Genomic DNA, 14,353 nt, shown 5'->3' on the forward strand with positions numbered 1-14,353 from the left:
GCAAGGTGGGTTAAAGTACCCAGAAAGTGCTATGTACAAAGAAGATATTTACAGGATAAATTGAGATAATCTCAGAGGAAGGGCAAGAAAATTAAGGAGGACTGAGAAAGGTCAATTTGTAGAAAATAGGACTTTAACAGAGACTTAAAAGAAGCCCTTAACAAAAGACTTTGTTAGAAAATAAAGATAAACCTAAGGCAGTGAGCCTGTCCTCAAAAAGTTTATTAAACTAGAGAGGGGTAGCTAGTTGGTACAGTGGATAGAGCACCAGCCCTAAGTCAGGAGGACCTGAGTTCAGATCTGGCCTCAGACACTTCACACTTCCTAGCTGTGTGACCCTGACAAGTCACTTAACCCCAATTAACTCAGCAAACAAACAAACAAACAAACAAATAAATAAATAAGGAAACAGAACTAAATAAAGGGAATTCCTCATAAGTGTCACCTGATAGAGTGAAAAAGTGATGGATTTGGACTCTGCAATCTCTCTAAACCTTAGTTTCTTCATCTGTAAACTGGGAACATTAATACTTTTACTATGGGGATTCTTGTAGAAGAAAAAACAATTGGTAAACCTCAAAATGGGCAGCTAGATGACACAGTGACACAGCAGATAGAGAACTCTTCATGAGTTCGATCTGGATTCAGCTGGATGACCCTGAGCAAATCCCTTAACCCTACCTGCCTCAGTTTCCTCACCTGCAAAATAAGCCGAAGAAGGACATAGCAAACCATTCCAATATCTTTGCCAAGAAAACTCCCAAAAATAGGATCACAAAGAGTCAGACATGAACAACAACAATAAATCTCAAAGTCCCATCTAAGTGCGAGGTGTGAGACCTGATACAGGCTTTTAAAGGAAGTAGAATTTGGGATGATTTCCAAGTTCTCGCCTAGGGCATCAGTATCAGTTGGAATGAGCCCGAGCGTGGATTATTGCAGCCCTCCAGGCTTCAGTGATTCCCTAGTCACAGTGAATCTAACTGAGAACCAGTACCAAAAAGGAGGTGTTCTGGACTGAGGTCCATGCTAGGGATGGGTCTAGTGAGACTCCTGCTCCAGAAAGCCTCTCCCATCAGAAGGAGAATGTCAAATAAGTCTCAGGTCTGTCTGGTATTCTCTTAGTCATCTGTCCTTAAAATACTTCCCTCTCGGTGTGATAGGAAGCCGCCAGCCTGACCAGCATTAACCTCTCACATTTAACTGCTGCTCTGCAACAAGAAAATCTGCCAGCCAGTGCAAACTACGTCCATTCTCTTCTGGAAGCATAAAGGGGAATTTTAAAAGGTTCAGCGTCAGAGGGACGTCACCACTCCCCTTTAACACGGACAAGGAGAAACATGGATCAAGGTGACCTGAACTCTTTGTGGGTGGAGATTCTGTTTTCAGAAAACTGTCTTCCCCTGACCTTGGTTTAGATTTGCAGAGCTGTGGAATAGGGATGGAAAGGACAGAGCATGGGGTTAATAGGGGAATTGGACCAGGTTCCTGCCTCAGTCTCACTTTTCTCATCTGTCAACCGCACCTGCCTCACAGGATGATTGTGAGGATCAAAAAAGAGATTTGTGAAAAGTGTAAAGCATTATTTAAATGTTTATTAGCAAGTGAGGAGAGGGAGGAGTAAGGTTATCCTGATTTTTTTGCAACATCAGCATACACAATTTTGGCAACATAAAAAATTGGAAGGGATGCTTAGGACATGATGAACGAGGCTTAGTTTGACCAAACGGGCCAGGAAGCATTTTTAAGTAATTCAATTTAATTCATTTCACCTGACATTTATTAAAACTCCATCCTAGAGCAGAAGCCTGTGTTAGTCACTAGAAGAGATACAGAGATAAATAATGCCAAGGGTATAATAATATAATAAAGATAAATAATGCCCTAAAAGTCTTTGAAGGGATGCTGGGATTCAGGCATCTGGAGATGGCTAGATGAGGCAGTGGGATGTTCATCTCAGTGCTAAATGGGTCAGCTTTGTTGTGGTCTGAGAGATCCTACAGCAGATGATTTTTTAAATAATGTTTTTTATTCCAAATACGTGCAAAAGGGCAGCTAGATGGTACAGTGGATAGAGCACAGGCCCTGGAGTCAGGAGGACCAGATACATGCAAAGATCATTTTCAGCATTTATCTCTGTAAAACCTTGTGTTCTAAATTCTTCTCCTTCTCTCCCCACATCCTTCCCCAAGACAGCAAGCAATCCAATATAGATTAAAGACATATTCATCATGGTACAGTGGATGATTTGAAGCCATCATTGGGCCAAGGAATCGTGATAGGGTTAATGTAGGGTTTAAATATTATTCTTATACTCTAATCTTTTTAGCTTCCTACTGCCCTCAGGAATCTCTCCTTTTCTCTAAATTTCTGTAATCCTTATTCAGAGGCCTTCCATCTCTTACTGTTTCATGACATCATCAGTATTGTCTCTTTTCATGTATTTTTACTTGGTTTTTCCAATTTTGAATTTATGCCTTTGGCTTTTAATAATAATAACATTGCTCAGTTGGCTTCAGCTTGTGAGCCTGTGAGCTCGTGAGAAAACTGAGACAGGTTAGATGGTTAGGTGACTTGCTCAGGATCACACAGATAGGGATGATCTGGGGCTGAATTTGAACTCGGGTCTTCCTGACTCCAGACCTAACATTTTATTCCCTGTGCCAACTAATTGTCTCTTTATGTAATAATGGTAAGAAGAAGAATGATAATAATACTAATAGCCCTACCATGTGCTAGACACCAGGATAAGTCCATTACAAATATTACATCATTTGAATCTCATAATAATGCAGGAGATAGTTACTTATTACTATCCCCATTTTACAGATAAGGAAACTGAGGCTCATGGAGGTTCAGTGACTTGCCCCTTTGGCACAGTTTAGTGAGTGCCTGAGGTAAGATTTTTTGACTCCAAGGGCAGAATCTCCCTGCTTCTATACCTAGCGCTACGCTGGACCAGAAAAGGAGGACAGTAAAAATGTGTTGCTTGATTTTAGTTCCTGTGTGTGATACTTGACCCTGGGATGTTTTTATGGTTTCCTCTGGATTGGAGCTGTCTTAGTCTGGAGCGACTTCCCGAAGTTAGAGTCAGTTTCCTCCTCTCCGGATTGCAGCAGTCATTCTGTGATTCCTAAATGAACTGGGACAAAAGGCCCGGGGGACCGGTTATACAGAACCATGGAACTCAGGTGCTCAGAGATCATCTGGTCCAGTCTGCTTATTTAATAGATAAAGGTGATTAGAGCGACTGGCAGACAGAAAAAGGGAGAGAGACAGAGAAACAGAGAAAGAAAGATAACATAGAGAGAAACAGACACACACACACACAGACAGAGAGAGAGACAGAGACAGACAGAGCCAGAGAGAATATGAATGAGGGAATGATAATGGCAAAGTCTTCCCAGATGCCTCTCTTCTCCTGGGGTAGCCATATCCCAGAGAACAAATGGGAAGATATTTCTGAGATTAGCAGGCAGACCTGTATGAAGCCCAGGGCTCTCAGCATCAGTAATTTTCTTTCCTATTACTTACTATGGATGTCTAGCCAATGCAGAACAATGTTTTACAAAACATGATCCTCTTCTCCTTTTCATCATACATCATCATAACCTTTAAGATCTGATGTTCCACCAAAATCCCACAATTTATGACCTGACTTGAAATCTCTCTTTACCTTCATAAATCACTTTGGCTTTTTTGGCCTATTCCCTCATCTGTCAAATACTAAGTGACTTTTTTCTGGCCCCTTTCGACTTTGAATTGATTCTTCTATTACAATAATTACTAGGTTTGCCAACTTCTCCCTTTGTTCTGGTCTGGAGATAGCTTGATTTAGCTATCCAAAGTCCAGGACCCAGCCTTGGTTCAGCTATTAACCAACTCATTATGTGTCCTTACCTTCTCAGAGCCTCAGCTTTATTTATTTATTTATTTATTTTTACCAAGAATAAATGGAATAAATGCCCTTTCCTATGTCACAGTTCCCTAATTAAAATTCCCTCATGAAAGCATATTAATGATAATAAAGGTATTGTTGGGATCCAAGCTGGAACAATGACTTCTTTTCCATTATTCAAGTGATTTAGAAAATCTGGTTTTGACCGTGTTGATTATTTTTATTGTTATTACTGTTGCAGTCCACAATACATCAGCATTCTGGTATGGATTTGTGTTTCTGCAGTGGCCAGTTTGCCATAGTGAAGAAATGCCGGGAGAAGAGCACTGGGGCTGAGTATGCTGCCAAATTCATCAAGAAAAGGCAGAGCCGGGCGAGCCGTCGAGGGGTGCAGCGGGAGGAAATTGAGAGGGAGGTGCACATTCTGCAGCAGATCCTGCATCCCAATGTCATAAAACTCCACGATGTCTATGAGAACCGAACAGATGTGGTCCTCATCCTTGAGCTGTGAGTAGAAGCTTCTCCTTTTCTATATATGCCGACTAGCGGAACACCGGGCCCCGAGTCAGGAAGAGCTGAGTTCAAATTCTGTCTCAGACACTATTCAACTAGAAGCCTGGCGAGAGACTTCATCACTATCTGCCTTGGTTTCCTCAACTACATAGGGGCATAATAATAGCAGCAACACCCCCTCCCTGAGTTCTTGTAAGGTTTAAATGGGATAATAATTGTCAAGCGCTTAGCATAATACCTGGTACATATAAATATTAGCTGTTTTTATTTTTAATTATCTTCTTCCTATTCCTTACACATGACACTTCATCTCTCAATTCTGTATCTTTTTATGGATCATGTACTGTGCCAGAATGCTCTCCTCCTGACTTCTGCCTCATAAAACACTGCTCTTCCTTTAAGACTCTCTATATCAGACCAATTCTGATCCTTTCAATTTCTAGGGCCCTCCCTCTCAGACTGAATTTAAGTTGTTGTTTAGTTATTTCAGTCATGTATGACTCTGGGACACTATTGGGGATTTTCTTGGCAAAGATATTGGAGTGGGTTACCATTTCCTCCTCCAGCCCATTTTAAAGATGAGGAAACTGAGGCAAACAGGGTTAAGTGACTTGCCTAGAATAACACATGTAGGAAGTATCTGAGGTCAGATTTGAACTCAGGAAGAAGAGTCTTTCTCTTCCAGGCTCAGATCTCTATCCACTTGCTTCATCTAGCTGCCTGCATTTAACTATCTTGTATTTATTTTATTTTTTAATAGTAGCTTTTTATTTTTAAAACACATACAGAGATAGTTTTCAACATATATCCTTGCAAAACCTTGTGTTTCAAATTTTTCTCCCTTCTTTCCCTCTCCCCTCAACAGCAAGTAATTATTATTATATGTTAAACATGTGCAATTCATCTATACGTATTTCCACAATTATCATGCTGCACAAGAAAAATCAGATCAAAAAGGAAAAATAATGAGAAATAAAACAAAATGCAAGCAAACAACAACAAAAGAAGTGAAAATACTATGCTGTGATCCACACTCAGTCCCCACGGTCCTCTCTCTGAGTGCAGATGGCTCTCTTCATCACAAGTCCATTGGAACTGGCCTAAATTACCCCATTGTTGAAAAGAGCCATATCCATCAGATTTGATCGTCCCTTGTATTTATTTTTTTACATTAATTCTGTATATAATGTGTATCTGTTGTGTCCCCTGCTCGCAGGGAAGCTCCTTGAGATCAGGGTTGTTTCATTCCTTATACTTCTATCCTAGTGCCTGGGACATAGTGGGTACTTAATAAATGCTTGGTGATGAATTGATAAAATAAACACACCAGACTGTCTAGGGGAGCGCTAACACCTGGAGAAATCAGGAAAGGCCTCTTGGACACAGGAAACATCAGCTGCATGGGGCTGGGAAAGTTTGGCAGAGGGAGGGAGATGAGGTCAGCGGCCAGCGGCTTCCCTTTGCAATCCATCACGCTGGTCTGGCACTCAGAGACACAAAGTGAGTGAGGAGGAGGGAGGGGAGGGGAGCTGTCCAGGACAGAGAGTCTCTATCAGAAGAGACAGGGAGGTCACAGAGGTCTCACTTGGTCTAAGTCTCGGCCAAGGAACCTGAAGGGAAAAAACCCAGAACCTTTCAGTGGAAATGGTTGTTGGCCTGGAAGCAAAATATAGCAAAGGGAGAATGTGAGGTGGGGGTGGAAATGGGAAAGAGGAAGGAAGAAGTTAAGGAGGAGAAAAAGAAAACTATCATAGAAGGCTCTCTTTTTGTGGTTAGGGGAAAAAGCATTCACTATTAAAGCTGTCTTCTAACCCCCTAATAATATACATATACATGTGTGTACACACATATATAACATATATGTGCATATATATGTATATTGTAGATATGTACATATATAGATGTGTCTATATATGTATGTATGTATGTATATGTATATTAAAAACAGCATAGTTTAAGGGGAAAAATTTCTCCCCACTGAATTTGGGAGAAAATCTATATCCTTGATTTAGCATTTACTAGCTGAGTATCTTTGCCTAATTCCTTAATTGGCTTGAACTTTAATTTCCTCCCCTATAAAATGAGATAATACTTGTACAATCTACATGATAGAATTGTTTGGGAGTTTATGTTGAATTATATATGAGAAAGTCACATATGAGAAAGTCTAAAGTGCTATGCAAGCTTCTGTTATTAGAGATCATTTGTTGTTGACTCGTACCTGACTCATGGTGACCCTATTTGGCTCATTAGAGCAGTTTGTCATTTCCTTCTACAGCTCATTTTACAGATGAGGAAACAAAGGCAAACAGAGCTAAGTGACTTGCCACAGACCATTAAATATGAACTCAGGTTTTCCTGACTCCAGGCCCTGTGCTCTATCCATTGTGCTCTTTAAAACAATAATGAAAACAGAACCAACTAAAATTAGTTTAATTACAGAATTAAAATATAGTTAATTTAATTAGCCAACTAAAAAGTACTAAAATTAGTTGTCAGAGACCTAACTTAGTATGCTAACTGCTGTAGGAGCAGCTAAGTGTCTCAATAGATAATGATTTGGAGTCAGAGAGACCTGAATTACTCTTCTACATAATAACTGAATGATTCTAGGAAAGTAACTTAACCCATTCTCAGTCTCAGTTTTTTTTTTTTACCTGTAAAATGGGCATAATAACAGCACCCACTTCAGGGGACTCTTGGGAGGATTAAATGTAAATTATTTTGACAGTAAAGCAAGCATTTATTAAGTACTTAATATATGATGAGTACTTTGCTAAGAGCTAGAGATACAAAAAAAGGCAAAACTAACTCCAAAACCTGCCTTTGATCATAAGAAGCTCACAACCTAAAGGCAGGAGACAATGTCTAGTCAGCTCTGTGCCAAGATATTAATGGGTTAAATTGGAGATAATTAACAGAGGGAAGTCATTAGAATTAAGGCAGATTGGGAAAAGCCTTGCAAACCTGTAAGAGCTGTTTAGGCTCCTCCCTCTCCATATGGATGATTTCCTCTGTGCCCATCTCAGTGCCAAAGCCATAGAAAAGGAACCATTAGAGAATGCAAATTATTAACAGTTAAAGGGCAGATTGTGAAGCATAGAGTATAAATCCTGTAAAAATTCAGGAAAGGATGAGATCACTTTGAACTGTGGTCATTAAGGATGGAAGGGAGGAAGGAAGGCAGAAATGAGTCTCCATATGGGCCAGCTTTTGAATGGGGAGACATGCAATTGTCATGACTTGTACCTACATTTATTCCTGTGTCTCTTGCTTCTTTGATCAGAAGGCTCTTTGAGAGCAGGACCTTTGAAAGTCTTTTTTTTTCCTGCTTGGCCTAGACTAGATCCCATTGCCCTATGGAATGATCACCATGTGCTTGGGAAATTGGAAAAATCATTCAAACATTCTCTAGTTTGCTTATCTCTCTGTTCCTTCTGCTGACTAGAGCTATGGGCCAAGTCCACTGATCCTAATGCTGTCATTTATTAGGATTACTTCCCTCAGAAGTAGAATCTAGGTAGGTCAAAAATTTAAAAAACATATAGATTTTTAGATGATAATAATAATAATGATATCTAGTACTTACATAATATCTTAAAGTTTGCAAATTGCTTTATTTTCATTTGATCCTTACCATCAATGCTGTGAGTTAGATGCTGTCATTATAAAAGATTAAAACCTTCTCTCAGCCACAGTTTACAGGAAGTATCTTGAGGCTAGTTTGAATTCAATACTTATTGATTATTGATTATTGAACACAATCACTTTCTGTGATTTTAGGGATGGAGGGGATCTTAGATATCCTCTAATCTAGTCATCCTCACTCTCATCTCCATTTTATACTTATGGAAATGAACTTTTTAAAGTTTGCTCAATTCCTCGGTTCATTTATTTAGTAGCTATTGCATGTAAGACATTGCTTCACATGAAATACACTGTGCAAATACATACATACAAAAGTATAGCTAGATCCCCTATTCTTTAAGAACTTCCAATCTGGTAAGGAAAACAAATTACATGCATGAAAATTTATCAGTAAAAAAAGTTAAATAACAGCTCAAGACAGTAGTAAGCAGAAATAATAATAAGAATAACTGAAATCAATCAACCAACCAGTAGTTATTAAGTGCATATTGTGTACCAAGCACAGTGCTGGAGGCTGGGAATACAAATAAGGGGGATAGGGATACAAGAACAAAGGGTCTTAAATGTTTGTAGCATTTAAAAGAATGAAAACCATTATCCATACAGTAACTCGGCTGTGAAGTGAGCCTATTTCATTAACAGGAAGCTGAAGTTCAGAAATGTTATTTAACCTGCCAATGCGTACAAAAGCAAGAGAGATCAAGAAACTGTACATATCAAGGTGCGAAAGAATAGTAAAGGGAGTAACCCTAAGGGCAGAAATTATTGGAGGGAGAGCCGTGTGTCGGCTGCGATAATCTGGATCAATGATTTTGTGGACCAAGGAAACAGAATTGAAGCAGAAGCAGTCGTACTTGGGTCGATGTGTAGGAAGGGATGTTCTCATAGCCCCATTCCTCTGGGAGCCCTGACTGAAAGGAAAACTGGGGAGCCGAGTCAGATTTGGAGTCTGGTGGGATAGCTCAAGTAACAGCGACTGAACTGTTCAGGTTTTTAAGTCTAATGATGTGATTTTTTTTTCCTGAGCCTAATAAATAGATCTGTAATCCTGGGTCTCCTGAGTACAGTGTTTTCAGTTAATTACAGAAAGTTAATTTGCCTTTGGCTCAAAAATAACTGCTTGAGAGAGACATTACAGGTGGCCTGATCCAAATGAACTGGAAATCTAGCCCTCAGTGTCCTTATTAAGAAGTGGTCTTCCAGGCTTCACCTGAAGCTATCCAATCCCAGATTGCTCACTACTCTGCAAAGTTCCCCATGCTAGCTTTGGACAGGTTTGCTTCTAAAGAAGTTTCTTTCCTTTTTTAAAGCCAAAATGTGCCTCTTTTCCATTTCCATCCCTTGCTTTGGATTTTTTTTTTTTTTTTGGAGCAGGGCATACCAAGCAAAGCAAATCTAAGCTGTCTTCCACAGGAGTCAGATACTTAAATAAAACTATTAAAACCCTCCCCTCCAAGTTTCTTCTCTAAGTGGAACATCCCAAGTTCTTTCAACCAGTCCGGGCTTACTGTAGTGCTCAGTCCTGGCTACTGTGGTAATGGTGCTCTTCAGAAATGTGTCTATGATTGAATCCTCACTTTGTTTTGTGGATTCAGGCTAATCTGCAGAATGAAATTGGGGTACTGTGAAGACAAGGGGATACCTCTGCAGGTTTCTGATGGTACAAAGATATGTAATTCTTTTTTTTTAAATTAAAACTTGTTATTTTCCAAACATACATGGATAATTCTTCAACATTAACCCTTGCAAGACCTTCCTCCCTTCCATCATTCCCTCCCCTAAATGCAAGTAGTCCAATATATGTTAAACATGGCACAAATTTATGTTCAATCCAATATATGTATACATATTTATACAATAATCTTGCTGCACAAGAAAAACCAAATCAAACCAGAAAAAAATGATAGAGAAAATAAAATGCAAGCAAACAACAAGAGAAAATGAAATGCTATGTTGTGAACCACATTCAGTTCCCACAGTCTCTCTCTGGGTGTAGATGACTCTCTTCATTATTAGACAGTTGGAACTGGTTTGAATCATTTCATTGTTGAACAGAGAATCAGAATTAATCATTGTATAATCTTGTTATTGCCGTGTACAGTGATCTCCTGGTTCTGCTCATTTCACTCAGCGTCAGATCATGTAGGTCTCTCCAGGCCTCTCTGAAATCATCCTGTTGGTCATTTCTTACAGAACAATAATATTCCATATTATTCATATACCACAATTTATTCAGCCATTCTCCACCTGATGGGCATCACTCAGTTTGCAGTTTCTTGCCACTACAAAAAGAGCTGCCACAAACATATTTTCTCATGTGGGTCCCTTTACCTCCTTTAAAATCTCTGTGGGATATAAGCCCATTAGGAATACTGCTGAGATCAGTGATTCTAAAATAGTAATTCAAAGTAAAGTCAAATAATTGATAGTACTCCCTTAGTATACACACTCAATACTGCATGAATTATGCACTGAGGTCAAGGTTCTAGGAGGCATGACAGTTCATAGCAAAATTAAAAAATACAAAATGGAAAAGAATAGGATGATGATGCTATTGATCTGTTATTTTTTTGTTTAATTAAAATAGTTTTATTCTAAACTTGAAGAATTAAGAGAGCATTTCCATATACACAACAGAATACTGCATATTATTTTGCATTTGATTTGATGAATCATTTAACATCAAAATGTATAGAAATCATCCTATGACCCTTGTTTAAAATAAAGTTTTAATCATGACTTTGATCTTGACATCCCAATCATTTTGAAATCCCATATGGATAAAAAAAAGAAAAGAAAAAGAAAACCATGTGATACAGAGACCATATCTGACAATGTATATAACATTCTGGTCTATAGGCTTCTATATCTCTCACCTGAAAGAACAGATAGATAAATAGATAGATATAAATGTGTAGCTAGGAATAGGTGTATAAATAGGTGGAGATATAAACATATCTATTTATAGACAGTTACCCCTTCCACACTGCAACCTTTTCTATGGTGATTTCAATATATCACAGGTTGGTAGAAGAAATTAAATGGAAGCTGGGGGGGAGGGAGGAATTGTGAAAATTGTATATGACAAATGAAGAGCAGTAGATAATATGCAGCCTATGACCAAATAATTAATGCAAAATTTTTGATAAGGTATTGTAAACATTCCAAAAAAAAAAAAAAAGAAAGAAAAATTTCCATCTTCTCTGGTATAAAGGAAGAGCCAAAAAATTTTATGTGTCTCTTCCAGATTGCAGGGATGCTGTACCTACCCCATGATGTGGAAGGGATAACTGTATACATACAAACACACACACACACACACACACACACACACACACACAATATTTCCAAGACCTTCATTGATTTTTTTTTTTGTTACTTGGAGTTACTTTCTGTTTGAGATAATTTTTATTTATGTTATTGCCTTTATTTTCTATATTTTCTCTATATTTCTAAATGTTTTCTCTTGGTTTTGCTTATTTTTCATTGCTCATACAAATTTATCCATATTTGTTCATGTGAATCTTTCCATATTTTTCTGAATTTCTTATATTTGTTATTTCTTACCATATAATAATATTTTCTTGCATAATATTCTCTTTCCCTTCCAGTCATTCTCTAATTAGTGAGTGCTTATTTTGTTTCTAGGTCTTTTCAGACACAAAGAAATCAGCTCTTGCTTTTACACTGCAACCCTTCCCCTTTGTTCTCAGGACCTTCTAGCAGCTACTAAATCAGGTTGGGCTGCTTAGTCCAGTCAAATAATTGATAGTACTCCCTTAACATACACACTCAATAGTGCATGAATTATGCACTGAGGTCAAGGTTCTAGGAGGCATGACAGTTCATAGCAAAATTTAAAAATACAAAATGGAAAAGAATAGGATGGTAATGCTGTTGATCTGTTATTTTTTTATTTAATTAAAATAGTTTTATTCTAAACTTGAAGAATTAAGAGAGCATTTCCATATACACAGCAGAACACAAGAGAATTATATATGAAACAGTCTTCATTTTGTATTAGTAGCTTAAAAATTATGTAATTATTTTAAAAATCTATTTTTACTTTAAAGAGAGATAATTTTAATTAAGAGATAATGAAACATACCTTTTCCTCAGGTAAGAAAGGTAGAGGACTACTGGGACAGAATATTGTATATACTGTCAAACCAGGTCTCTGTTTCAGTAAAATTTATTTAAGAGAAAGTGGTTATATAATCACTTTTTCTTCTAAGCTATGTAATCCCTCTCCAATTCTTTCCTCCAGAGTTTTTTATATAAAATTTTAATCTTTTGCATCATTTTTAAAGGCATTTATGTAGTCTTTATGTAAAATCCAATTTTTTTTTCTTTGAGTCCTTTGCTTTTATGGTTGTTTTGAAATTAGTTTCCTTCTAAGCTGATTCTTGGGCATTTATAGTTCTGTAACAATTTTGTTTAAAATCATATTGATATCTTTTGTCTTTATATTGTCTATGTTTTCTCCTGTGTCCCTTTCCAAATTCCCACTCAGAAAAAAAGGGAGAATTTTTTCAAAGGAAAAAATAAAAAAAGAGGGGTGAGCAAAAACTGATCTATGCAGTTATCCTTTCCACATCACAGACTTAGGGGTGCAGCACCTCTGTGATCTGGAAAATTCAAATAAAGTTTTTGGACCTTTCTTCATAATAAAGAAGTCTGATTTTGTTTTCTGAGTTGTCTGATGACCTTCGTATGTTGTCTGTAGCTTCCACAAAACTCCCCCCAAATTCCCATTTAATTTCTTATGCCAACTCGCAATATATCAAAATACAATGGGTTAAGTCTTGATGTGCAAGGGACAGATCTGCTCTGAAAAGATCTGACCATAGATGCCCTACACCTGGGGACCTCTCCCCACCACCTCGGGAAAGGACTGGGTGGGAGTACCTACCATAATTTCTTATACTGATTAGCATCTTCTTTTGTTACTTACTTGGATAATTGGACCTGCAGGTGTTTAAAAAAATTGGAGAACTCCCTTTGAGCCAGGGTGGTCCAAGAAGCCACAGAAAAGGGATGTGGGGCATGGACTGGACACAGAAGGGTGGGGAAAGTTAGGAGGGGAGGGAGCATTCCAGGTAGGTTATATCCTGGAGCTGAAAACGTGCTTTGTATATTAAGAGCATACAATTAATAGAACTAAGTTTCCTTCCATGTAAAATATAGCAACCTATGTAGAGAACAATCAATCCATGATTAAGTATTTATTAAACACCTACTAAGGCTTTTGTGCTGAGTCCCGTGGATGGGAAGTTCAAAGAATGAAACAATTCCCACTCTTAAGGATCTTCTATTTGGGTAGGGGAGACAACAAATATTTATATAAATATATGCAAATTGTTTTAAAAAGTAAATGAATACAAATATATATAAAATTAGATGCAAATGAGCTTGGTAGGGAGGCCCCTAACAGTTGGATGAGGGCTTCATGCAGAAACTGGTCTTGATCTTATTAGCATAATTTTCAGCTTTTGATCTTAAGAGACCCAGAAACCATCCCCAGCAGTGTATAGGGCATAAGGGAATTAAACTCAGCGTAGATCCAAGGCTGGGCCTTCATCTTTCATCTTCCTGAGCCTTTGTCAGGGCTGTATTTCTTACTGTGGTGTCTTTGTTCCTCATTAACTTCCTCCACCTGTTCATTTATTCACTCAGTCACTTAGCAAATATTTAATGAACAACTAATGTATACCAAATTACTACAAGGTACTTTGGGGAGGCTGAGATGAAAAAAAAATTAAAAATGGAAGACCCAGTATCACTGGGTTTCTTTTTTTTTCCACTTAATAGTATTTTTTTTCATAGTTTTCAAATTTATTTATAAACCTTTGAGGTATATTTTTTTGGTCTCTTTCCCTCTTTTCCCTTTCCCCCTTCCCCAAACAACAAGCAATCTGATATAGGTTATACATGTATAAACATTTTCAGCATATTTCCATATTAGTCATGTGGTGAAAGAAGAATCAGAACAAAGGGGAAACCATAAAAAAGAAAAAAAACAACATCAAAATCAAAGGAATATGCTTTGATTTGCATTCAGACTCCATATTTCTTTCTCTGGATGTAGCACTGGATTCCTTTTACTATTTGGAAAACTCTAATTACTCCCAGGACTGTTACCATCTTGGCTAATCACATGATATCACCAAGCACAGAAGGACAAGAACATTCTATCTTCTTTCATCAGGTGAAGGAAATTGACCCTTTTGTCCACTTTGCTTCTTAAATTATTGACTATTGTGAATTACAAACAATCTGTATTTTTCATTTATA

At 37.8% G+C, this 14,353-nt stretch overlaps 1 protein-coding gene across 2 annotated transcripts in view; it reads left to right on the forward strand.

Moving 5' to 3' along the window:
* The window catches only part of DAPK2 (death associated protein kinase 2), a 172,610-nt gene that overhangs the window by 86,155 nt on the left and 72,102 nt on the right, over positions 1-14,353 (forward strand). For both annotated transcript variants that reach the window (XM_031955412.1, XM_031955411.1), the window contains exon 3: positions 4,184-4,405. In XM_031955412.1, coding sequence (XP_031811272.1) covers positions 4,184-4,405 — 222 coding nt within the window. The remainder of the gene's footprint in view (positions 1-4,183; positions 4,406-14,353) is intronic.

This window comes from Sarcophilus harrisii, chromosome 2 (genome assembly GCF_902635505.1).
Source record: "Sarcophilus harrisii chromosome 2, mSarHar1.11, whole genome shotgun sequence".
NCBI classification, from domain to species: Eukaryota; Metazoa; Chordata; class Mammalia; order Dasyuromorphia; family Dasyuridae; genus Sarcophilus; species Sarcophilus harrisii.